Source organism: Lineus longissimus, chromosome 3, assembly GCF_910592395.1.
Source record: "Lineus longissimus chromosome 3, tnLinLong1.2, whole genome shotgun sequence".
Classification (NCBI taxonomy): Eukaryota; Metazoa; Nemertea; class Pilidiophora; order Heteronemertea; family Lineidae; genus Lineus; species Lineus longissimus.
Window position 1 is genome coordinate 1,672,307 of NC_088310.1, and position 25,594 is coordinate 1,697,900.

The 25,594-nt window shown below is 42.3% G+C and overlaps 1 protein-coding gene across 1 annotated transcript in view; it reads left to right on the forward strand.

The window, feature by feature from the left end:
- LOC135485288 (nucleolin-like) overlaps positions 1-25,594 on the forward strand; it is a 40,624-nt gene that overhangs the window by 13,794 nt on the left and 1,236 nt on the right. Inside the window, exons 2-7 of the mRNA XM_064767148.1 lie at positions 15,952-16,010; positions 22,199-22,448; positions 23,311-23,336; positions 24,188-24,206; positions 25,126-25,268; positions 25,505-25,538. Coding sequence (XP_064623218.1) covers positions 15,952-16,010; positions 22,199-22,448; positions 23,311-23,336; positions 24,188-24,206; positions 25,126-25,268; positions 25,505-25,538 — 531 coding nt within the window. The remainder of the gene's footprint in view (positions 1-15,951; positions 16,011-22,198; positions 22,449-23,310; positions 23,337-24,187; positions 24,207-25,125; positions 25,269-25,504; positions 25,539-25,594) is intronic.

Consider the following 25,594-nt stretch of genomic DNA (forward strand, 5'->3'; position numbering starts at 1 on the left):
TCACTCATTAGGTCATTACCAAGCCGTGTCATACTAATGAAGCGCACAAACTTTCTCAGAAGCCGTAACGTTCCAGGCACTCGAGGGAAGTGCACTAACTACATAATAAGAAGCCTTTCACTCGGCTCCGATTCTCCTAACCTCGTTATCCGCATTGCTTCCTGCTTATCCAATCTAGCAAATGGCCTGGGCGGTCACCGTGGTCAACGATACAGGTACGCGGGAAGTGAGAAGCCTGACAATCGCCTGTTTAGAAGAGCTGGCTGTGCAGGATATTGACCAGACCGACTGAGTGGATGAAGTATAGTCGAAACAAAAAGTACCTTACTATATCCAGATTACCAGGGCTGCAACTGTTAAAGTTTTTGACTGGAGTTACGAAGAAGTAGAATATCAAAGCCCTTATGTTGTTGGTACCGACAATAGTCTTGATTGTCTCCATGATAGTCTCTTCAATCATGATTGTTACTAACGCAATTTGAGCAAAATGGCTATCGATAATATTCTGTATTGCTGGAGTTCCAATCACTGAGGACAAATATGTTGATTAAACAAGCCATGTATTTTCCGATACTCAGTTCATGACTCTTCTCTGTCTTAGTGGAAGGAGGTCTAGATTCAGCTGAAGATGCTTGTGCAAGAAGCACGAGTCATTTTTCGAGAGAATGGGCAAAGACTATACAATGAGAGGCTGATGGAGATATGCATGGGGACAGCCGAATTCAGTGGTTGTACTTCCTGACTTCACCTTCCTGGCTTGTTGACCTGGCCGCCTTTATCGTATTCACACCAGTCCTGGAGAAGGATACATATCAAACATGTTACTAACTCAATTTGCACAAAGTGGCACGCGACCACCTTCTTGCACTGACATCCTCAATTATACGAATGGACACCGAGAACCGAAGGCGATACTTGGTCCCCACAGGGCATATCAGTCACCTTGTCAGCGCTCCGTGTCCCTTATCAGTGACCAAGCCACATCCTTGCCTCCCTCGGGGAAAACATTCTAGTTGAGTCAGGTAATACAATCATAGCCATTGAACATGGCTGGGAGATTCATTCCACTCCATCAATGACAGAAGAATCCATTCCCAAAACTTGAGGCAAGGTGTTAGATACTTGGTCGACAAGACAGGAATTGGTGAAAGAAATGCCTGCTTGACCCGCATTGTACGGCTGAAAAGTACGGTAGCTTGGTGTGGCGTGTCAATGGAAGAGGAATGGGCTCGCCGAATCCGAATAGAGCAACAATGCGACACGAATCAGTTTAAGATGTTGCCAATTAGGCTGGAAGCATGTCACCCAGTGACAGCAGAACCCATTGCCAAGAGCCCAGGCGAGGGGTTGGTCGATGAGACCGGCATTGGTGAAATAGATAATTCCTTGACCAGCAGATACGGCCGTTAGGTAATGTAACTTGGTGTTTCGTAAGATGGGGAAAAATGGTGCTACGAGGTTTAAGACTACAGGCGAAGAACCCAAACTAATCCGAAGATATAGTACGTCGATGACATTGGTACCACTATTCCACTATCCATTCCCACTATCAACAAAAATGCTATCAAAACTGAAAACTTGATCAGTGTGAACGTTGCTAACTGTACTCGTTACGCAAGTTTTCCAACATCAATTAAGTGACTTTAATTGAGATTTAAAGTCATTTGGTCGTAACCCAATCTGGCTTCCGCACATCCACTGGGAGGAAATTGGATTCCTCAGTCGGAGGTTTCGTTGAGGTGAAAGAACGTTGTCAATGGAGGACAATCTCGTGAGGAAATGACAGGATTCTTTATGGTTATTGCATGGAAATTGAATGCGGGAGAGAAATTGGTAGCCAAGCGAGCATTGGTATGCGACATTCTGCAGTCTTGGGTGACAAATTATCGTGCTCGAAGTTGGCTGCGGAAATGCCAACAGGAATAAAAATGTGTCGTCCTTTTGAGTTTTGATATTGAGCTGTATCAAACTGCCTATTTATACCACAGCTCAAAATAAATCTATTGCCTGGTCCTTTTTTTCAAACAGCTGAGCCAGACATAGTATGAATGATGCCCCCATAACATCAATATGTTGCTCAATCCCCGCCAGCACATGCTCTTGCTGTTTAGACTGGTGTACCGCCGATCCTAATGTACATGACAACTTGGTGATGGAGTGTGTTAGCAAATCCCAACGTTATTAAAAACTAAATGAGAAATTCGATATCTTTTGCTTCAAAGCTATTAAAATTGCTGCCTCCGTTATGATTCGGGAATTAGTGATTTGACAAATGGAGCGTCTCTCTGATAATCCCGTAGCCCAAGGCATATGCATTTCAAATTCGCTGGCGTCAGCAAAGGAATGAGCCAAGTTTTTCTAAAATGCTATTCAGTTAGAAGCTTTCTGTGATTCCAGGCTTTTTTTACTGTTTTCACAAAATCCTTAACAACAACGAATACATGGAATAGGAATGGACTCGTTTCTGATACCGTAGTTAATGATGTTTACGGAACAGCTAGTAGCACTATACTTAGTATATAGTAATGAAGGGTTGAATGTTGTCCTTGCTGACACAGGACGTCACCCAGATTTCACAGGAGCGTTTTCCTGTAGCGCGGTGCAGTTGATGCCTTTTGTCAATATTCCGTTTCCCATCAACTCTAATATCAGTCTTACACATTTCTTTCATCTGTGCATGTAAGTACGTACGTAAACTTTGCGATACCCAAGAAAGATTCGGTCAACCCATAATTCATAACATCCAAGAGGACATCGATCGCTGCTACTTCCGTCCATTCATCATTGGGAGCTTCCAAAGCTTTCCAAATCCTTTGATCGAAGCAATCTCCCTTCTATTGATGACAAGAGTATTCTTACAGAGATATAGATATGTGGTCCTTCTGACCGCTTTATGTCCAATGGTACACGTCAACATATTCTTAATTGTCGAAACTGAGAGCTCTCAATCTGATTGGGTCCTTCTGCAGTTATTGTCAGCGGAGATTGGACTGTCATGAACAGTTCCTTCTTGCTGAGTTGCTGTGATTGATTCCTGTCCGACCCGGTATAAGATACTGCAAAGAGCAGGCCGCCGTATGTTTAAGTCACACAGGCTCCGTCTCATAAGACCTTTATATAAGCACCAGTTTTCAGTCGGAAAATGGCTACCTCTGTCGTTCTCTCTAAAGCTTCCTGACATGACATCTATCATGGAGCTGCATCAATCAATTATTGCTTGTCACTGGGCCAGTAAGAATCGTGCATTTCAGTTGACAATTCCCAGCGTGAATGAAGTAGACAGTAGGACATCCAACCTATGTGCCGGATTTTTATTATTCAATACAAACTGGCCCAATATGGACCTACTGTGATACACGTTTTTAACACGCCATGTGAATCATAACCTGCCCTCTAGCCAGACAGTTATGATAGCCAGCCACCGGTTGGTATCCCCCATGGACGCCGATGATGGTTCGTCATTTTCCCCTTGAGTAGACACTGATGGTATCAGAAGCGTTTAATAAACGTCAGATTAATTACATACAAGTCACCAAGCAGAAGAGCTGTGTGCACTGCTTAGTGTAGATAAACATTGGGAGAGATTTCCGTTATGGTTGAAGTGAAGGCCAACAGAAATGTGTTTACTATTATGTATTTCAAGTAGAAAAATCTATTGGATGAGTTGACGGCACACAAATCTTTACTTCAAATTTTGTAATGAGACAATCTGAAGTGTGCCAAGACTATATTGTAGACGATAGTCTAAGTATGTATATGGCACATTAATGATGATGGGGACGCTTAGCGTTCTGAGGAAATTGCTTCCTCAAGTAATTTTTTTTCGTTCATGTCACCGGTGCCATAAAAAGGAAGCTTTGGTGGTTCACAGACAACACAATAAAGGTTATTCCTTTGGCCATCGGCACGATGAACCTGGATATACGACAATAAGTAGAAAATACCCCACGTTTCTTGTTAGCGCAAGGTCACCCAATGACCATACGACTTCGGCGCATAAAGATGATGACGAGGATAATAACGACGACAAATCAGACATCCTGGAAGATCCTTGATATATGCACAGTTTGATGCGGCCCTTAACTGTTCAGTGTTGTAGAAGCGGCTCTTAATTTCCCGTGCTGCTATTGGACTGGCGATGACGCTGACTCTGGCCTGAGCGTCAGCCGATGATCTTCCTGGTAGACGCGCCTCCGATGCTGATATACGCAATGAAAGAACAAAAACTGTGGTGACTTCCACTTTCTGCTCAACAATGTCTCACACTTAATCTTAATTGAGAATGATATCCAGTACTCAGACTGACGTTTATCGTAGCAACAGCTAAAGGCTGTGAATGATAAATGTGGAAGCGTGTCTGCGCTGAGGGTTGGCCCGCCGTAAATCACCATCAAAGGGAATGAGATACGCCTCTGGGAACAATTGGCAGCTTATTGGGGTGGTATAAGACTTGGCGACGGCTGAAACACGGTAATGCTCACCAACGCGGAAAACAAGACAGAGGGAAAAGTATGGGGATGAAATGTTGATGCAACGGCATTGAGAGAGCTTATTTATCAACACACAGAACACAGTGTTCGGTCGGAGGAAGACAGGCTGGTTTCTAACATGTCAAAATGGTTCCTCACCTTGTGTTCATATAGTAAGGTAAGGTTATTCTATCACAAACAGTTTATAACTCACAATCGGGCGAGTCTATTGTTACCGGAAATCTATTCCCGATGCTAGTTAGGTACATCAATTGGACACCGGGTACACTGGTTATGTTAAATCATACAATTTCAAAAACACCGGGTTGCCGTGCTCAGTATCAATAAACCTATGTATATGTCATACCCGATGGGAAACTGACTTGTCTCATGTTCATCTTTCAAAATAGTTAGATTCGCCCTAGGTATCAGATAACATTGAAAAGATACGCTGAATGTGGTCTAACCATAATCATGGGTTCATGTTGCCGATGTCAGATATAATAACATCCTTAACTTGATTCCCGTATTATAAAACTTAGACATCCGAAACTCGATCCTGGTGGCGTAGATTTCCGATATCACATATGCATTTATATTGTTGTGGCCGGGTGATCGCGAGTCTTTACAATTCTTTTGCCGATATCAGATTGAGCTATCAAAGGCTACAGCCACCGTGATTTTCGAATGCGATTTCAGTTGAGTAAGACAAAAGGGAGAATGTGTTCGGTGACGTTAATCGTTTGCCTACGTTCTCACTCTGAAGCAACAGCTACACTGACGTGAATGCAAAGATATGTGCATATGTCAATAGTGCACAAGAAAGGAAGAGAAAAAGCTGAATGTCAACGAGAAGGCAAAGACCTTTGAAACTGCAGTGAGTCAGAGTCTCATGTTATCACCAGACATGGATTCTACCATTGATTTCTCATGTTTCCACCTCTTCACAAGAGAGGATGTTACAAATTTAGTGGTATCGTATGGATGATACGCAATTTTGTTTCTTTTCTATATTGCATCTACTTCAGAGACAACATCTTGATTTATTGTTATCTTGACATCGTCTACGTTTTAGCCTGCCGCGAAATACATGTATTACAAATAAGTCAGTCAGAGTAAGATTATACAGACGTAAGTAAACCGCCCTTTTGCAAAACGATGTCGTGAAACATTTGCATGCCGATGGCTGACATGGTAAAAAGAAGCGTTTGTGTCCGAGAGTTCCGAATGTACGAGGCCATTAAGCCGATACCTCAAGCGCAAGACGGTACATAGCCACCAGTCTAACAACCAGGTCAATCCATTACAGCTAATTTGAAAACATGTATCTAAGAAATAGTCTGACTATACCTATACCATTATCAAATCAAACCAACATCGGGAATACAATCAAAGGTCGGACATAAAAGGCGGACAGACGCACGTATACAATGCAGCCGAGGGGACACTAATAGCATTGACAAGCTGGATCAACACAAGAAAAAGCCTGGAGCCAACACTCAGACAAACACCGCCTATGATCAAGCCCAACGATTTACTTGGGAACAACCACAGCACGTCAGTAGGCTGTCGTGAAACCCTCTTTTTTTGCTTTTCCGCAAAGGGCGGGGGCTTATTGAGCGTGGAATCGATGGATTTTCCCATAGGGATGTTGCCAGCTGGGTGAATCCGTCACAAAGGAGGACTTCGACTGATGGAACAAAATGCCACATGTGTTTCAACTGAATAGGAGATCTTACAAGTCCAACTAACTTAGATCTCTACGAAGCTTAATGTACTGAAGATGTCAATATTTCTATTGAGTTGATGACTGTTTAAAGAGTGTACACATGCATTTGTTATGTGTTTGAATGTCTTTAATTTCATAAGTTTCATTTTGTATAGGCACGCTTGTACCGGGCAGCACATAGATATTCAGCAGGCGCTAAACCGCATTTGGTGACCACTCCTTTTTCGTCAAGAAAGGGGTAATAAACAGAGTTAGAACACTTGAAGACATTGATTACGGTGATGATGATGGACATACCTTTCTGAAGTAACTATTATTTCTGTCATATTACAGTCTATTGCGAAATACAGCGTGCTTTTTCTTTCCCAGCCACCATAATAATGCAATGGACTACATAGATGTAAAGACAAAACAGACCAGCATAAATTTCAAAGCCGGGATAAATTTCCATGCATTATAAACACTGTCCTCTGGGTGGTCGTACAGCCGTGCGTCATTGGAAGGCCAGTCTCTCGTGTTTGTTTGATATGAGCTTAGCGTGTCACCAGATAATGCTTTTACATGTTGCGTGTTCTCGCGGATGCTTTGATTGGATTAGGATGGCAGGACCGCCATGGCTGCCTTCAATTTGGTAGGAAAAACCTCGAGCATACTTCCATTATTGAGGCTGAAACGTATACTCCGGCTTTTTCTGGCCAGAATTCGATAATATAGTAACTTGTCTAAACCCAGCATTACATCGGTTTAGGGACTGACATTTTACATGTTTAAGAGATATCGAGCTAGCTTATTTGGCTTGCGGCAGAATTATCAATTTAACACACTGGCGGGAGTTTTTTTTAAAAATCTTCTATCGCGACATGATACCTTATAATTTGATTAGTGCCTGAAGCTGAATATAGCTTTAATCTAATGAAATCGCTAAAGGATTCGCCCATGTGGAAGATGACATTAAAACATACATATTGAAGGAAAGGAGAAGTAGAGAATTGACGAAAGGTAGGAATGTGGCTTTGACTGAGCCACCGTTGGCTCATTTAGGAGAAGTTCCATGCATTCAGCCTGGTGCAGCTCTCTCCTCACGCAGCCTTCGGAAATTATTATTGTTCTGACCAATAGAAGAGTATTTTGGTAAGAATTCAGCTCAATTTTTGCAAGAGGAGGAGAGTGGATATCGAGGTAAAAGATTCACGTTATCTCCCTTTTGATCACCAGGCCAAATAAAGGATCACATATATAGTACTGAACACAAGCTCTGGTCAGAAAAAGGCTAATATTGGCCTGCACGGTGTCTCTGGGATGCGCCAGATGAGATCTATCCGTAATCAATATGGAACAGACCGTGAACTGGTTTGGCCATCTCCGATTGCGTCTGATAGACAAATCTGTCAACTTCGGAGTATCATGACTAGTCAAAATCTAGAGATATACATGTATATCTTGGAAGTGCATAACAGGCTGTGCCAGATATATAGACCAACTACATGTATCTGTGATGGAAGTTCATAGATAGACCGATACTGGTGATAAATTTAGAATAGACTTGTCATCAATTTGGCGCCACCTTTCTGCGTTCAGAACCAGAATGTTCCATTCTTATACTCAGATATTTTGAACTGTCGATTAGCTTCTCCTTCTCGAATATCTCTTGTGAGAAACCTGAACTCAATATCACGATATTCATATTCTTTTCATAGCAGTACATTGTATTTGTTCCTGCTAATGGGAACACACGGTATCCAATCTCTTCCTTTATAGCCCTCAAGCAAAAATGTATAAACCGAGCTCGCTTAATATATATTTTTACCTGCAGTCACACGGAGGACCATTCGCGTGCTAGCTGATTCAGTCATTATGCTTCGTGATTGATTTTTCATCGATTTTCTTCTCATTAATGTGATTTACTTCGTCGTAGTCTTGTGGCTTCCGTCTATTTCCTTGTTTAATGAGGTATTTTCTTGGATATCTCTTCCTGATGGACAGGTCCAATCAATAATATCGTTCTCGTTTATTGATTCTTTGCCAAAAGAACCTGAATCGATTTTCGCCGTCCGTTTGCAAGACACGACCATCGATTTTCGGAGCACCGTTCATCACAATTCGTATACAGTCATGGTTAATATGCTATTCCATGGAAAAAAGATACATAGAAGGAGTTTCACTGACTGCTTTGACAGGCTTGCTGCGCGTGGCGTGTTAATCACAAGCTGTCAATACTAGGTTCTTCAGTATCTAAAAAGCCTAAGCGTGGACCCTGCATCATAATAGTTCCTAGAGTAGCTTGGCTGGTGACTTTAATTGAAGTCACTGACTCGAATCGTCAACTAGGTCTGTATGATAACATCTCCTAGCCACACTACCGTTAGAGCCATTGATAACATCATGCGCTCACACCCCATCGTTCCTTATCCCTCCTAAGGCTGACGCCTCTCTGACACTTCGTCTCGATCACATCTTCCCTATAGTATTCCTTGTTGATTTCATCATGACGAGATCTCATGATCGTGACAAAAAAATGACACTTCCATGCTTATTTTCATTGCAAAATTCCCCTCACGAGATAGATCTTGGGGATACTCATTTTATCAACACGCAACTTTGCCATGGTGTGTGTTGGTTCACCCTGTTTTCCCCGCTACAGAGCGTAACATCGGCAGAAGCGGGGAGCAGGTTTACCGCCTTCGAAATGTAATTAGTTGTTCGGAAAATGATCATCTCAAAGTTCTAACCTGGCCCTGTTGCCCAGGAACATCTGGATTCCCAGTGTCTCTGAAGAAGGAATAAACTCGGAGGCGTAAATCCAGTGGAAAGCCATGTTTCTGCATATTCTTTTTTCATCGTACATAATAAACCAATACTGATCTCAGGGAATACTATAAGCCGTGCAATCTCCGGAAAATAACCAAGCGTACCTCTGGGATGACTCTGATAAAGACAGATGGATACATACGAAGAAACAACTATTAGAGACTCTCTCGGGGGTGCTTTATCGCATTTTCATCAAGTAGGAAGAGAGAACATGTCTGTTTAGTGGTGAGGCTGTCAGGCGATAACGAAGGAGTTTATGAAGAGCTTACAGAGTTGTACCAGTATCGTGAGATTTATCTACCTTGCATCGAGCAAGAACATTTTTAAAAAGATAAAACCATCACAGATGCTCCTGGGATCGCTTGATCACAGTTTCGTGAAGAAGGACAAAAGTACAATGTCTCTTCAATTGGCCTGGTAAAATTGCAGAAATTAACAATGGCGTTCATGAGGAGAGACCGCTGTTTGTGCGATTGCTTTGGTGATGAGAAGAGCATGAAACTATTGGCGAGGCTCTTGGTGATGCTTCATCACACTCTCAATAGCAAAGAGAAGATAAGCAAGAAGTCGAGAGCCGCATTAGTCCCTTTAGTTGGTGAGGTTGCAGGCAATAACAAAGACCTTCATATGGAGATAAGGCCGGTATCCCCAATATTGTATGATACGTTCCTGTGGTGAGTACTTGTGCAGTACTGTATAAGAAACAATGAAAGATACGGCGAGGGATGCCTTTCGTCAAGAAGAGATAGGAAACGAAACACCTTAGTTTGCCAGGCTATGTCAGACTTAACAAGGGTGTTTATACGGAGATACAGCACCTGCATCAATTGAAATGTTTGTTTGTTTATTTTGCTTCAGGTGGTTTTTAGGATTATTGGGTAATTCGTTTGCTCTGATACACCAACCATAGTCTATTTGAAATTAAAACCCTGTACATGTGTAGTTAGTTAGTCCTCCTCTATCGACCATCAGTTTAGCGGGGAGAATATTTTATTGAAAGTGTCTTCGATTTTATATAGTCATGTGGCGAGCGTTCTGACAGATCAAAACATTAGCATTGGAAATCCCAGGCTGTTTGCAGCGTTTGTGTACTTATCGCTTGAGATTTATGCCGTTAAATATTGATCAAGTTGGCCAAGTGTCGGTTATGCGATCAAGTGGAAATTAGATGTAGGCGAAATCTCTGAATATCTAATTGCTCCGGTCGGTCTTGCTAATGGTAGCATCTATGATTAAAATGTGCTCTAGTCAGACCTACTGAAGGCAGCAACAGGGACATTTTGGTAGTAGTGTAATGTATTTTTGGTTTAGGTCAGCTACCGCACTGTTACATGAGGTTACATTTGGTCGGATTCCTATTGAGGAATCACTTCTAAATTAGAACTCTGTGTATCTTCTAAGGCCTACTCTTACTAAAAGAACCTTTAGGAAGATAACAAAAGAACCGTTCCTGAAAGCGGGACCAATGAAGTAACCAATAGAGAAGGTGCTTCTTCAGTGACAATCGCAACATCACTGGGTATCATTTTCAAATCAGGACTACTTATGCCCAGTGCCATCCAATAATAAACTTACTAATCAAGGGAAATACACAAACGCAAGGTACGAGTATCGTTAAATCGGAGATGAGGTAGACGAATAGGGAAATATAGATAAATCGGAAATCAGAGTTTGTACATCACCAAATGTGCCTTTAGCAAGGTTAAAACAGTCTTGGGAATGACGCGGCGATGCTCAGGAAACGAAATGCCCTGCGTTTAAACTGAGTGGAATTATAAGGGGAAACATTAGGTAATCTAGAGGTACCCTGTGCCGTCCGGGTCGCAGGCCTAAACTTAGACAATTTCCAAGAATGTTACGATGAAGACGTCTCAAAGCAGGTCCATACGAACACAAAGATTGGGAGAAGTTATGACATCTAAAAACTCTGCCACCTCACCAACAAAGGCATCTATATATTCAAGTAGAATATTTTCGCCGACAATGAGGTTGGTGAGAATTTTGAAAACAGCCAGGCGCTATGAAAGGAAGTGCCTCATGAGGTTGTAAACATTTTGTTCAATTCCGCACGGTGTCCTCGATACGAGATTGTCTCAATCTATTTACACCTCAGCCAACGTGAATGGAATTACGACATGCTCAGATCAGTTTTTATACATTAAGCTTTCTATCACAACAATGAAACTTTGCATCTCCCAACAAGGAGAGCGGCAATGTTGCGGGGAAAACTGGATTTCCATCGGAAGCTTTGCGTCCCTGGAGACATTCAACCGGAGCTGTACCAGTAGCAATTAGCGCTGCGTTGCCGCCCAGTCAGACCAGGCTTATCAATTATAGCTACGATACTAGGGTTAAAGCAGCGCTCGGGAGAAATCAATCAAAATGGGTGGAAATGCTTCAAGCTAAAGGAAACAGTTTATGATAGTTGAGATATTGTCAACACTTTCTCTTGACTGGGAGGATGGGAAATTGAAAGGTTCCGGTTATTCGGTAGTGCTCCAGGTCCAAAAGTCCATAATCAGAATCTTGGAATCTGTGATGGGCCATCATGGAATCTATCATTGGCCATCATGGAATCTATGATTGCAAGATGGCCCATCGTAGAATATGTTATGTTATCCGATGTAAAACGTGGACGTTAATCGTCACAGATTCTACTATGGCCATGACCAATGATTCTACGATGGAACCCTTTGCCTGTGATACTAGACATGATGGCGAGGGTATCATTAATTGATCAAGATAGTGCTGTCACTTTCCATTCTGTCGCAATGAAAAAGCAATAGAGATTCGAATGGAGACCGACAACACATTGTATCACAATTTCCCTAGTAAGACTGCGTTGGCGTAATCGTTTACCATTTACACATTGTTTATCGGATAATCATATCTGTGTTGAAGGAAAAATGAACTTAAACGTTTCCTTCTGTAAGGGCAGATGGTGATGCTGAAAGAGAAAAAAAGGATCTGGGGGAAATGTTCTGTTCACTTGTAATAATACTGGTTGTTTTCTCTTTCGAGTCGTTGATTGGTCCAGTGAAAGGGATCTATCATGCTCGTACTTGGGTGTTTCTTCACTAGTACGTTTATGTGGTTTGAACGGCAATGGTACGATCGTCCTCCAATAGATATAAAACTGCCGCAGTGATGTCCATCGGTAGTCTTCTTTTTCGAAGTGCAGAACATTTCGACGATATTCGAATAGCCTTCAATCATTTGATATATGTTTAAGTTGTGTTTATGGGGATATAGCCTAGCGAATCCCAGATTATTTAGCCTTAACAGACGAGGAGTATCTTTGCCTCAGATGCCGGGATGCTAGTCCACGCAGGCTACCTGAAGCAATTTAGGTTAGGTGTCTTGCACAAAAACATGGATGTACTGATATGACTGATTGTGAGCCTGACACTCTTCCCAGTCAGCAATTGATCACCCCCTTTCTTGATATCTTCATCCAGTGTCATATTATTTTACCTCTGTTTTAGCTTGGCCAGTCTTTAGCTCAAAACCTGATGGAGCGATATTTCGTCTGCCAACAAACAGCCGGGGACGTCGTTTCATTTGATTGAGATAACCAGCGTGTCGTGTTGAACTTGTCAGCAATTTACTTGAATCAATTGATCCATGGTGTGCTGGATCTCGGCTTGATCAAGGGCTGCCAGTTGGGCGTGATTGATGCGTAAGTCACCAGGTTTCGGCATGTTCAATTAGCATTCCATTGAAGTCAGAACGAGTTGAGTTATTGAACTTCCGATGGGTAACTGCCACCAATTAGTGATAGCCTCGTTTGAAAACTTCACAACATCACCTATTTCTATGACGATTTCCAACGTCGAAAGAATTATACGCAATTATATCCCAGTTTGATAAATCGCTAAGAAAGAACTTTCTAACGATCGTAGTCAGCGTAATGTACAATGTCTGAGACAGCTTAATGTGCAATGTCTGAGATGGTTCTAACTTGAAGGCTTGCTGCAAGGAATTCTCTGCCTGTCAACAAATGATGACATTTAGACGAACGTATTATTTGATGCTCGGGGAAAACGACATATCTTATTGGTGAAAGGGCAATTGGAAGCTTAACACACCATCTAAGGCACATTCGCCAAGGTACTTTCAGAGACACAGCCGCAACCCATCCCACAGGAGCACACACTATACCGCCTTTTGGTTTCTGACGGGAAGACTGTCCTGGGTAGGAGGTTGACAAAGCCGCATATTCTGTACTCTGAAATTAATTCTTCATTTCATTAAAGTCGGCAAGCTTCTTAAGAAAAACATATTTGAGTTGGTTATGGTTTTAATCAACCAAGTGAACAAAAACGGTTCCTGTGCTCTCTGAAGACGAAAGATAAAACCACATCTGACGTCATCACAAATCGGCGATTTTTTAAAGGTTTTAAAGCGTGGGGGCTGAAGCAACAATATCGGGAATGTGCTTGTTTATGACAACAAGTCACTGCTTGTTGAACTATCTGCCACTTGTGTTCAATGTTTGGTTTCTCTGCAGAAGGGTTCAGCCAGTTTCCTGCTTTGGGTTGGGGACTGCGCTGTTCAAGAACAATGAAATATTACTTTATGCGTTCAAACACAAGGATAGGAAGGGAACGCTTTAAACAACAACAATAGACAGAGAGACGCCTTGTGACAAGTGTGCCATGAGTAGATTATACAGAATAAAGAATTCGCCATCAAACGATCTGCCAGGAACATGACATTTCCGGCATCATAAGGAACGCTATGTTGAATATAAAGAAACAAGATGCCGTTGCTCGGGGACTGGAAGCAGAACTATATGCTAAAGACTGGAAAAATAAATTGCCCGTAGATAAATGCTTCGAAATGCGTTACGGCGACCAGTACGATTTATCGTTGGTTCAATAAATGATGTTGACACGAAGGGAATACGAAATAATTGCTATTGTTTTGCCATGGCTACACTCGGATGACATATGTTGCCATAAACCATCGCTGATTGCCAATAGCCGCTAATACCTTGAGAATAGCAACCTGGCCCGAAATGGACACAGCACTTGATGTCGGCCAGTAATCCATTTGTTTGGTATATTGGTCACCTATAACTCCATGGAGGGTCTTTCATTAGCTTATAGAGGCAATGGGTAGTGGGTTCATGGGAATAGGATGAATCATCTCGTCCGATGGGTTGTTCGATCGGTGGTAAAGGTTCGACGGCACTACAGGTTTTTGAGCTTTCAAAAACCTTTAATGGTTTTTCGGCCCACACAAATATGCGCATGAATCCTGTGGAGGTTTTTTTTAGCCATTTTAGAGGTTTTTCACTATCAGTTGTCATCAAACAACTTGATATAGTTCATCTTTGACGTGAGTTATAAATAAGTTTGATATTTCCAGGGTCTGTAGTCTCAGAAAGGATGATATTCTAGTTCTTTGATGTCAGTGCGGATGAAGCGTTAGTCTCATAACATTCTGATGGCAACTTTGAAAGAGCATCTGGCATGCGAAGTTTAGGTTTCTGATTAATAAACCGGTAGTATTGGTGATGTCTTGTTGAAGAAAGCAAGCAGGCAAACATTGGGGAACTTGAAACACCTTCAATTTCCTTATTTGATAAAACCTCCCAAAAGGAAAGAAATAGAAGGAGGGGTGTATACAAATTAATTGCATCAGTGACGTAGAAAATACACTAAAATGAACATCGGATAATACAATAGAAAGTAAAAGTGATATCAAAAAGACTTTGGCTGGTTTGTTCGTCGCAGTTAGCAGGATTGAGGGCTCCTGATTGGCGAACGCCGGTGTGCAAGGGATAGTAGTCCTAGGGCTGATAGTCCGTGTAACAATAGCCCGCATTGCTAAATGTTTTGGTTAGGGTTAGCGGTACAATAGATCATGCTGCTTAATTGGTCAAATACAATGCTACCGGACTATGACTCCAGGGGGACTATATCCGCTGTCACACCGGCAAGAAGTGGTCTAAGGTGAATCTTGGAACACCCTAATTCGATTCATTCATAATACTTGTCGACTAGGCCTATACATGTACATATAGCTTTGGCGTATTCAGATAGAGCTGCACACCCCTGACCTACCAAGAACAAACCGGAGTTGTATTGTTCAATGCAACACGTTGTTGGAGTGCATTCACTCTGAGTACATTAGCCATTGTAACGAAGCCATAATACTACCGCAGCTTTTGTGGTTGCTCCAGCAGAGCTCCATTTAGTCAGAAGCTATTAGCAAATTAAACACATTAAGATTATTGGACCGTGGTGAGAATAATGAGGAACTGGATGTATTTCTGACAAACTCCTGAGGTGCTTATCTAATAGAGTGCATTATATGGTTATCCGAGTTATCATGATGATAATAATGGGTCCTAGCGAATAAGTGAAGAAAAAACTCCGGGCAAATTTCCACATTTCCCAATTCTATATTATCAAGTCCGCTGATTTTGAGGATATGTAGAATTCCTAGAAAATCTTTTCCAACCAGGCCTAAAAGAAAAAAAGATAGACTCTACCCATGCAGCCAGTGTGGTCTCTGTCGCCTTCTGATTACAATGTCAGTTGGCCAGGTTATTACTTTCGATTCCTCTGTGTTTCACCCTCTCCATGTTTGAGATAACGAAGCTTGATATCGATGCTGGCAACCTGTCACGTTCTATCATCCACCAGAGATAACACGTGAAACAATCAACCATCAGCTGTGGCTGTGAATATGTATCGCAAGAGGCAAATACTAACATCCTACAATAATCTACCGCGTGTAATGTGGTCAAATGTATGTGCCCGAAGAAATGAGACGCGACTGTTACTCACCGGTCGCGAAAGGACAATGATGATGTTAACTGTAGAAGATTTTGCCCTCCTCCCCTCCGAACCAATCTGACCTTTAACATAGGGGACCGAATTTATCAGCTCCTTTAAACCAAATGTTAAGCACGGTTATGTTTTCTCGTTGCAGTGCTATCAGCTCCCGTAGCCAAACAAGACGTTGGAGAAAGGAAAGCAAAGAACAAAGAGGTAGGAGACGAAGTTACATGTAAAAAAATCCCTTGCCTCAGATATCCTCGGATGCAAATGGGAAGCATCGAACGCTTCAAAGAATCCCCGATCGGTACCGCTCTTGCGTGAAATTGATAGCGTCAGGGGGACTTACTTTTGCCATCGACGGGTTGCAGACAAAACGTCAACATTTGAATGATGCTTTTTATCGCAAAACAGGCCCCGGCCGCAACCAGTGCGGGAGAACAATCCAATATAGATAGTCCAAACTGTTGCCGAGTGCGTGTCACGACGGTATGTACCCTATAAAATATAACAAGTACAGAAAATGACTTTTTCAAAATGATGATCTCCGAGTTAAACAACTCACTCGGCGTACCTCGACATCTCCCATTGTTCCTGAGCATTTCCGACTTTTTCTTTCTCTGTGCGCATCAAAGAGAGGTTTCGAAGCAGAAAGAAGGCTGTACGGGAATAAGGATGGTACATGGTAGCAAAGCGACGTGCCCGTTTTTCGGGCGTGCGTCACTCGGAAACATGATTTTTACATACCTATTCAAGCTTTATTATATTCTTATTGAGAGTGGGACTGAGAATGGATGATAGGCTTGCCCAAAGATGTGGCACAGAACAGCTACAAGCAACAACCTACTTGGTAAGGTGACGATTCTTAACTGTTACTCAAACCGCTTACGTTTGTGAGGTACGACCAGTACATGTGCTTTAAAGCGTTCAGAAACTGACATTGTCACCGAGCACATTTCTTGTTTTTCGATTTTCATCCCTCACCTAGCATAAAATAACATCTCAATCAACAACCCGACAGATTACTGCATTATTTAGCGAGTGAACGCTAATGGCAAAGTCTCCGATGAAATTAAACGTGGCAGCGAACACTCGACATCACATTATTGCTGACGTGTGAACTAATGCATTCTCATGGAGCTCTCGAGCTGACTGTTCAGTGGCGATACTTAAACAGCTTCCACTGCTAATTGCACGGCGAATAACCCAAGAGTTACCAATCTCCAACATTCCATTTTCACTTCAGGCAATATGTCATGGTTAGTGATCGCTCGTCGTCAGGAAATGGAACACTTAAATTGCCGCATATTACTCTATAATATGAATTGTCAAACATGATGAGATGTTGAAAGTGTTCGGTGGGAGAATGTACATGCTGACGTATCTACGTGAGAAGTCTGTGTTGATTTTGCGCGTGGTGGACATGTTAAACTGACTGGTGGAGATTTGAAGTGGCTTTCGATAATCAGCGATGTCTTTTTTTTCAATATGGCCGCTGAACTGATCAGCCATCTTGAATTTTGTTTCCGCTCAATAGCCGACGTTCTCATTAACGTCTTACACGGGAATCTTATTTTTCAATTCTCTACTTCGAATCCTCCCGTTTCTGTTCCTTCCCAGAACGGTTCCGCTTTCATAATACTACCACGGAAGCATACGTTTTTACTACGCAAGTTCATACAAAAGGGAATTTGAAAGGTATAATAACCGATTGGAGTACCATCCAATGCAAAACTGGTCATTCGTCATTGATCTTTCGTGTGGCTAATAGTTGCTACTCGTGCATGATGGTACAATACATTCCATGACCGAATGCAACGACGACGAATGCAACCTTATACCGCCTGTCACAATAACTGCATGTTGGGCGAGTTCCTGAGTAGCCAAGCAGAAGTTCCGTTTCCCAAGATCGCCGGGTGGAAGTGTCAAGTTACACTGTGACAATAAAGAAGACATCTATGGGCATTGTATATTCCTTTTTCTCGGCTGGTGTCTTGGGAAGACAGATTATCACGGTTTCTGCTTCTAGTGCCGCCAATGACGTATGGTGTATGCTCTGGCTAAAGCAGAAGGATTCCTTGCAAGTGGGCGCCAGCCTTCTGGAATGGTTACATGTTGATAAGTATCAGAGGACAAAAACCTTTCCTGCCAATAGTATACAAGGTGACCCGAGTGACCTTTGGGAGAGATGATTAGGAGACACAGTGAAATCGACGATGAAAAGGCATGGTTTTAGCTAGCCCTGATATACAGTTCGCCGAGTGTAGGCCCTAAGTTGGTCAAGATTCTTTGCAGAACAAGGTAATTTAGACTTTGTCTGCTGACAAAAGCTCTATTGAATACTGTAGATACAAAGATGCTTAGAAGCACAGAAGATGATCAGGATGATAGTAGTGTGACGGTCACTTGTGTGAAAGAAGTATCACGGTCACTTCGAGCAATGGCAAATTGTATATGATGTTGTCGTCGAGCTCCAACTCTACGTTTATTTCCTCTATTAAAAGTTATGCATAAAAAGTTTGATTCAGATCGTTAGTGCAAAACCGTTTTTCATTTTCATTTAGCGAAGTAGCTGTTCTAGGTTGTCCCTTGGTTTAGTCAGAGAAAATCTACATCTCATTTCTTTGAATATCCCATGTTACACTCGAGCCAATGCAATTACACGAACACATGGTGATTCGGACGATTTTCTCACCAATTTATTCAATTATTTCCACTGTGATTTTCCGTGAACGGGAAACCCATTACACGGTTTTTAACTGAAAGTAATGAGAGAGGCAAATCACAGGGGTAGGAATGAGTAATTAAGGAACTTCTTTGCGGGAGAGCTGAGATTAAATGAGGCGTTAGAGAGTCGTGAAATCCGGCGCCTAATTGTACAATTTTACGATAATGGTGAAATTGGGTTATTCTCTTGAAAGATGGCAAGATTGAGATGAAAGATAAGCTCGTTTGAATTACTAAAGCGTTGTTTATTAGGCTTGAAAATGTAATGCCTTCACTTTGGTATTATCTCGTATCGACGTTTTTTGTGTGAGTTATAGCATGGATCTACATGTAGAGCACAGTGTAGTGTCTAGAAGTTGGTGAATAAAGTGAAAGCTAAAATTAGGAAAATGAAGAAAATGTGCCGTTTCCTCATTGTTCCCGGCCTCATAGTTTTAGAGGGAAAGCTAGAAACAGGAGTGGCTTGTTCCTCTGTGTGGTAAGCTGACTCATAACGAAGGGTGTATTCCATCAGTTTTCGTTAAAAGAACTACTGATACTATGTATTTCGTCCCACCAAAAACGATAAGTCTACCATCGGATGAAAATCCTTTGATGCTGCTACAGTCTATCAGATGAAAGTCAATAACAAGAGATGAGTTTTTAGACTTCCGGTGAACTTCATTTAAGAATGTGGTTAATCTGGCCTCGAAAATTCCGGTCGCCGATTCGAATCATCCTCCGTGTGGCCCACTTGTGAAGCCATTCCAGCGATGTCACATCGGTCTACTGGGCTCAGAACTATTCCTTATCCAGCTAAGACGCTGATCATATTCCTAGACACAGTCTGTAAAGCTAAAGCTGACGGGGTTCCGGGGCGTTATTGTTCTCATTAATGTCGTACAACACCACACGTTGAGCCGTAAGAGACAATCTAATTGTTTTCATCGCGTTTAATCAGGGCTCCAATACGCGATATTTGATAGGGAGAAGGTAAACTGTGAATACATTGGCCATGTGAAGTTCGTATCGTTTACTCGGTTTATTCGATGGAATCGTATCAAAACAACTGAGTCAGCTGAAGGTCAGCTGCAGGACAGGATCTTGTTTGGATCTGACTCTTTGGTTTGCTAACTGGCTAAAATAATGGAAGGCTACAAACTGGGCATCGTATCGATGTTCTTTATTTATTTGCAACTCATTGCTTTTAATTCATTCAATCGCGGAGCAGATGCACTTCTGAAGCTTCTTCTTCTTCAAGCAAGAAGGGTGATTATCCTTCCAATCAGAAAAAAAGTTTCGCATAAAAGCATCAAAAATTGTTTAGTTATTCCTCAAAGCTATTTTCAATTTCATCGAGCTCGAATTCAATTCAACCACGTCATGCCTTCAAATGAAATGTGCTCGAGACATTTTCACGGTTGGTAAAAGTATCGATTTACCTTTGCAACGCAACAGAAAGAAAGGTTCTCCCATTACACATTGTACAGTGGTGGAGGGGGATGGAGGGAGAAAATAAGGAATTGCGAAGCCTAGCTTTTACGCCCATAAAACCAGCTTTTTGTCTGTTTCTTTTGTGTCCACATTTCCTCTCCAGGTAAGCACGTATTATAAAGGCAAACCGATATCCCTACCCATTTACTGATTCCGATGAAATGAACACCATTAACCATTGTTACTTATTGAAAAGCATCTTCTCAGCTTTTTTCTGATGGCATAAAAAGATATCTGTGTCTCGTGTTGGTTCGTAGTCTCATTCAGTATTCAGGGCATGAAGACGAGCTGTCGGCAAGAAAGAAATTACTTCTGTAAACTAATCAATCAGCTAAACGCGCTTTCTTGCGTAGGTTGTATGCCAGGGGTGAGGTTCTACAGATATTTACGACGAGAAGCATTGCAGCGCTGCTATTTGAGATCAGGGATGACAAAGTAAAACTTGGGCGAACGCGGGAAGCGGTGTACGAGACGTCTTACACACACTTTATCTCTTGTCTATCTCCTTCGACAGTGGCCGAATTGACAAAGTTGAAATTACCATCTGGCTGTTGCTATCACTATGCAATTATGTGGACGCAACGGACATTGTTTTTGCCCAACGCATGTCAAAGTAGGAGAAGACTCTAGTGGGCAGATTGCTGTTTTGTAATAATGGTCATCAAGTACCCACCCTCAACAGGCGCCCAAGAGCCGTGGATTCTTATGTCGACATCACACGATCAGTGGCTGTTGTTTGCTCTGGCTAAGCGACTGTGAGGAGCCAATTATGGGTGTAAATCACGGGAACCCCATTTTTATCTGCGCTAAGGTTGTAATCCGCTAACGAGATTGCTTGTTATAGGCTAATAGCACATCGTCGCCAGTTATCACGGTTGGCTCTTTCTCGTCTTCATCTCCAAGTTCTTCCTGTGGAGGTTGAATGGGGTGGACAAATTGCATGCGACTGAACCAGAACAAATCAATGCTTTGATAGAAAAATTGAATTGGCAGCACTGCTTCTGGACTCCTGTGCAGTCTCAGAACTGATGACTCTTCGATCTGCTTGGAGAATAACGCACTGCTTCGATTCCCCGGTACCAGATCTTCAGAAACCCGTGTCCGATCTTGGGCTATAACGTGAAGGGATCAGTAGATACCCTCGGAACCATATTCACACATCGATACGCTATACGCTCGCCTTAAATACTTTTGCTAATGATTAAACCTTGAATTCAGTTGCTTTCTTGCCTCCATAATTTCCCTTACTGCTGGCACGAGATGTAATGTTCGTCACAAACTAAGTCAAAAAACCGCCCTCTGGGACGACGGTATCAAAAAAGTGATAATGTGGCTAGTGTAAACAGAGCAAGCAACCAACATACCCGTTACTAATGACTCATAGTGTCTGAGCTAAAAGCCTGGCGCTTTTCGACGCTGAACAGTTACAAAAACAAGCGCGAAATGATGTGTTTTACCTTCAGGTCACGTCTGATGCTTTCATCGTAGTTGTTCGTATGCACACTCGGAGTAGGACCAGCAAATCGCTCCTATGTGTCAAGCAGGACGTGCCCTTTACCTGCTTGTCCATCGCTCTTCAGCTACCGCGACTGCTCACTATTTATTTCAAAACATGCTATAATTTGAAGTGACGGCAGCTAGACCGATTGTCCTCTTCGACCTAGCGCTCATCCCCGCGTCACAGTCAATCGGTACAAACCTCAGCTTACACTGAGCAATGTCTAAGACCCTGGCCTCCGGATAGACTTTATCCAACCCGATCACCTAATAACAAATTAGCGGGAGGAGACGCTATCTCTATATTACTGGACCTGTCTGTTGACTGGATCTTGGAGACGTTGAGTGTAGATGTAAAATATGTCAACGGTATGCCAGGTAAAGCCCTGTCTTGACAGAGAGAAACCTTTAGATCTGTTTCCGAGCACTTTCCAAGCACTGAAGGAGGCGCTTCTTGTAATTTGACGGAAACTGAGCAGTATTACTCCCGCCGGTGATTTGTAATGTCGAAGCCTACGCATAATGAAGCGGGGGCAGAAATGTTAACAAGGGACGAACATTGGATTTAAGTGCGTCATTCGGGCACCAGAAGTCCCCTCGTCCCCTCAGGTCAATCTCCCGATGAGAGGATAGCTAGCACTTGTTCCGTAGCAAAGGTACGCTAGTACACTTTTCAATAATGCGAGTCCTCTTGATCATTTCAGGCTGCCAACCTCGAGGAGGAGTTACATAAACAGGCCGGTGAGGGTAAGAAAGATACGCCCGAAACCAGCGAGCCATCCCCCGGGCACAAACCCCGCGGTGCTCTCGGCCAGCTTATGCAGGCTGCGGCCGAGGAGGAAGAGAGCCAAGAAGAAAAAGCTGCAACGACGAAAACGGAGGAAGATGCAAAGCTGCAGAATGTGATATACAGTATTTATAATAACCCCGAAGTCTTAAAGGCCTTACTAAGAGGTAGGTAACATGATTGTCTCTTGTTGGTGCGAACAGTAGGCTATCATCGATTTATCTGATGATCCCACATTCTGCATATGACAGTCTGTCAAAAGACTGAAATAAACTACGTTGTCCTTGATGGAGGCAAAAATTGGTGCAGCATTATTAAACACCCATCGAACACACCACGTACAGCATGCATCAAAGGATTTCATTATGCGACAAAATCCTTTTACAGCGGCAACATTTCCACAAGCTGTCAAAATAAATCTATAGAATTATTGCAATATCGTCATCGCAGTTACAATTGAGTGGTGAGGAATTTTAATTTGAGGAATTCATACGAGTTTGAATCCCGAGAGAGTCATTCTCATCATGAGCTGTCGTAACGGTATGAAAGATTGAGTTGTCAAAGGATATTTGGTTAGGTTTCCAATATTGGCTCATGCTGCCACGAAATAACGCAAACTTGTGGGGAAAGGTCTTTTGTAATGTTCGCTATTCTTCTTCAGCGCTCACTCTGCTTTGGAGGAGTTTCCAAGGAGTATTACTCTTTTTATAGCAGAATATTACTCCTTCATGGTAAAGCGTCAAAGCCACTTTCTTCGGCCAATGTTTGCTCCGGCGAGGTATGCTCCATGTGACAACATTGTCTTGCCGACACTTAAGATATAATGTGCATGTATAGAAGTGTAGATATCAAACCCGTGCTGAAGTCAATTCTACCGAATAACGCTTTACCAAATCACTGGAGATACCTAGCATACAAGCTTACCTAAAGCTTGTATTAGCTGCAGAACATTGGGTGGAATTTGGAGCCCCAGCTAATCGACATTTGAAATTTATGAGATTTAAAGTTCGTACTCTTGTCTCGTTACAGCTGGTGAAACTAAAGAATCCAACGAGGTAAGAGCGATGATAGAACAACACAAGATAAATACCATGAGCTGGTATTGAAAAGGACATTACCTTTATCTTGGCAACACGTCTACCTAATTTACTAATACGTTTACACTATTTTGAGATCTTGTTTGTTATAAATAAATAATATCATTATTCTGAGAGAAATCAAAAAGAAGTTCGACTTGTCTTGCTTGGATCTAACCTGCTTTTCATCTTTACTGCAAAGAATACGACTTCCGCACTTGTAAGAAAAGATATATTCAGTGATGGAGCTATCATATAACACGCCGAGTAGATGTGTCACAGAAGGGGAGATCAAAAGGCAGCCGTAGTGACAATTGCTTTTCTATCCCAAGGCAGACTACGAGCAGTGCTTACTCAACAGGCGTCGTCAACGCCACCTTTCCGATTTCAGTTCCCTTTATTTACGCTTTTCTGATTGCTGACAAGCCAGTGGCAATGAGTTACGTTTGTGCTTGACTGGTGTTGTTATTATTATATGAGATCAGCAGTTTCCGAGCCGGGTACGAAATGTGGTTCATGAATTATACTGTTCCTCCCCAAAGATCCCCAGCACAGCAATCCTACGCTCTGACGAAATCGATCTCCACGTGCTATCGCTAATACCATCAGAGGATGGTAATTCAATGCCCGAGATACGGTCACCAGTGTTTACCGGGTATTTGGTCTCAAACATGGTGAAGTAAAGTGATTAAGTAAGGGTCGCGGTATTTTGCTTGGTATTGGATGCCCTCCGCCTGCCTCACGTCCTGAAACAATAATGGCGGATGGCCCGTACTCATCTTAGTTGCTTTTAAGATGATTATATCGCATTTTTACCATTTGCATCACAGGAGGTTGCACCACCAATGCGTGAGTATGGCTATTAAGGTATCTTTAATTCAATACTGTCACAGTCAGAAACTGGTCGTTGCAGAAAGGTAAAATATCAACCGTTTGCAGTTCTACTGATGAATGTGTCATGATATTTCAATGAAATCTATTAACCAATTACCTTAGCTAAATACGTTGTGTACATATATGTATTAGCCATCATTAGCGCTGCCTTACCCCCGAGCAGTAACCATCTACATTGTGACTAATGTTCACGCTCATAATGAGCAAGGAACAGCTGTTTTTACACTTAATAATAGGGAGTCTCGTGCCAAAGATAACTTATATGGTCAATATATGGCCATCTCATGTTCTCTTATTGGATCATTGCCATTATTGTTTCCTCCGGCCTCCTGATGACCGAGAAGAGCCAAATGCGTCATTCAAAATCGCAAATCTACCACAATTCGATGTTTTTTGAAGAGTGTCCTCTCAACTCCTACCATCTTGCCAGTGTATCTTCTAAGTGTGCATGCGCTCAATGTTCTTGTGTTATCGCAGGTGCTTTTCGTGCCAGGAAACCACTATCTGACGGTACACATCAGAACATTCTTCTTTTTTAGTCATTTCTTACATTTTATCACAATATTTCCATACATTCCTTTACCATCGTAGTATTTGGTGTGATTGAGGTCGGTGAAACCAATCGGTCCCACGAGGCAAAACAGATTTCTTGGAGCACTTGTCTGTAATCAGTACTTCTAAACCGTAACAGTCCCATTGGTATTAATATGATAATAAGAAAGTGAAATTGAAATTGAAATTGAATTGTGCCGTAATAACCTTATGTCATCGAAATTAATCTAACGCCTGTACAAGCCCCGCGCCGCTGTGGTGGAAACAGCATTATTGATCCAAGATTGCAGGTATCCATTATCCTGTAACCTCCTTTATACAGAAAATGGTATAAAACGTGATGATGAGGAAGAAGAGCTTAGGAGTAATATCATTAAAAAAGATGGCGATGATCTCTACCAGCCTGCCAGCGACCCGAACATGGACATGCTACTAGATCGATACGAGGACTTACCCGATGACAGCGTAAGATCTGTTTTCGTTGACCAATCTGACTTGCCTAATTTTACACCTCCCTGACAGTAGCCCTCTCTTCCGCTTAACCTGATGATATCGCGTGGTAGCGAACTTCCCATTGGTCCTTGCTTTTAATACGGGAAGGCCCAATCCGATGGTTTAGGCGAAGCTTGTGGCATTAAGCAGCTGTGGAAGAATCGCAGTCACCTAGCATTTGTCTGTAGATTCTGTATATCTATTTTCAGGCTTTATATGAGGATGACCGGCAATACAATAATGGTAGGTACTTTTTCTTTTAAGTCGGCAAATACTGCCCGGTGTCAAAGTATCTTGTC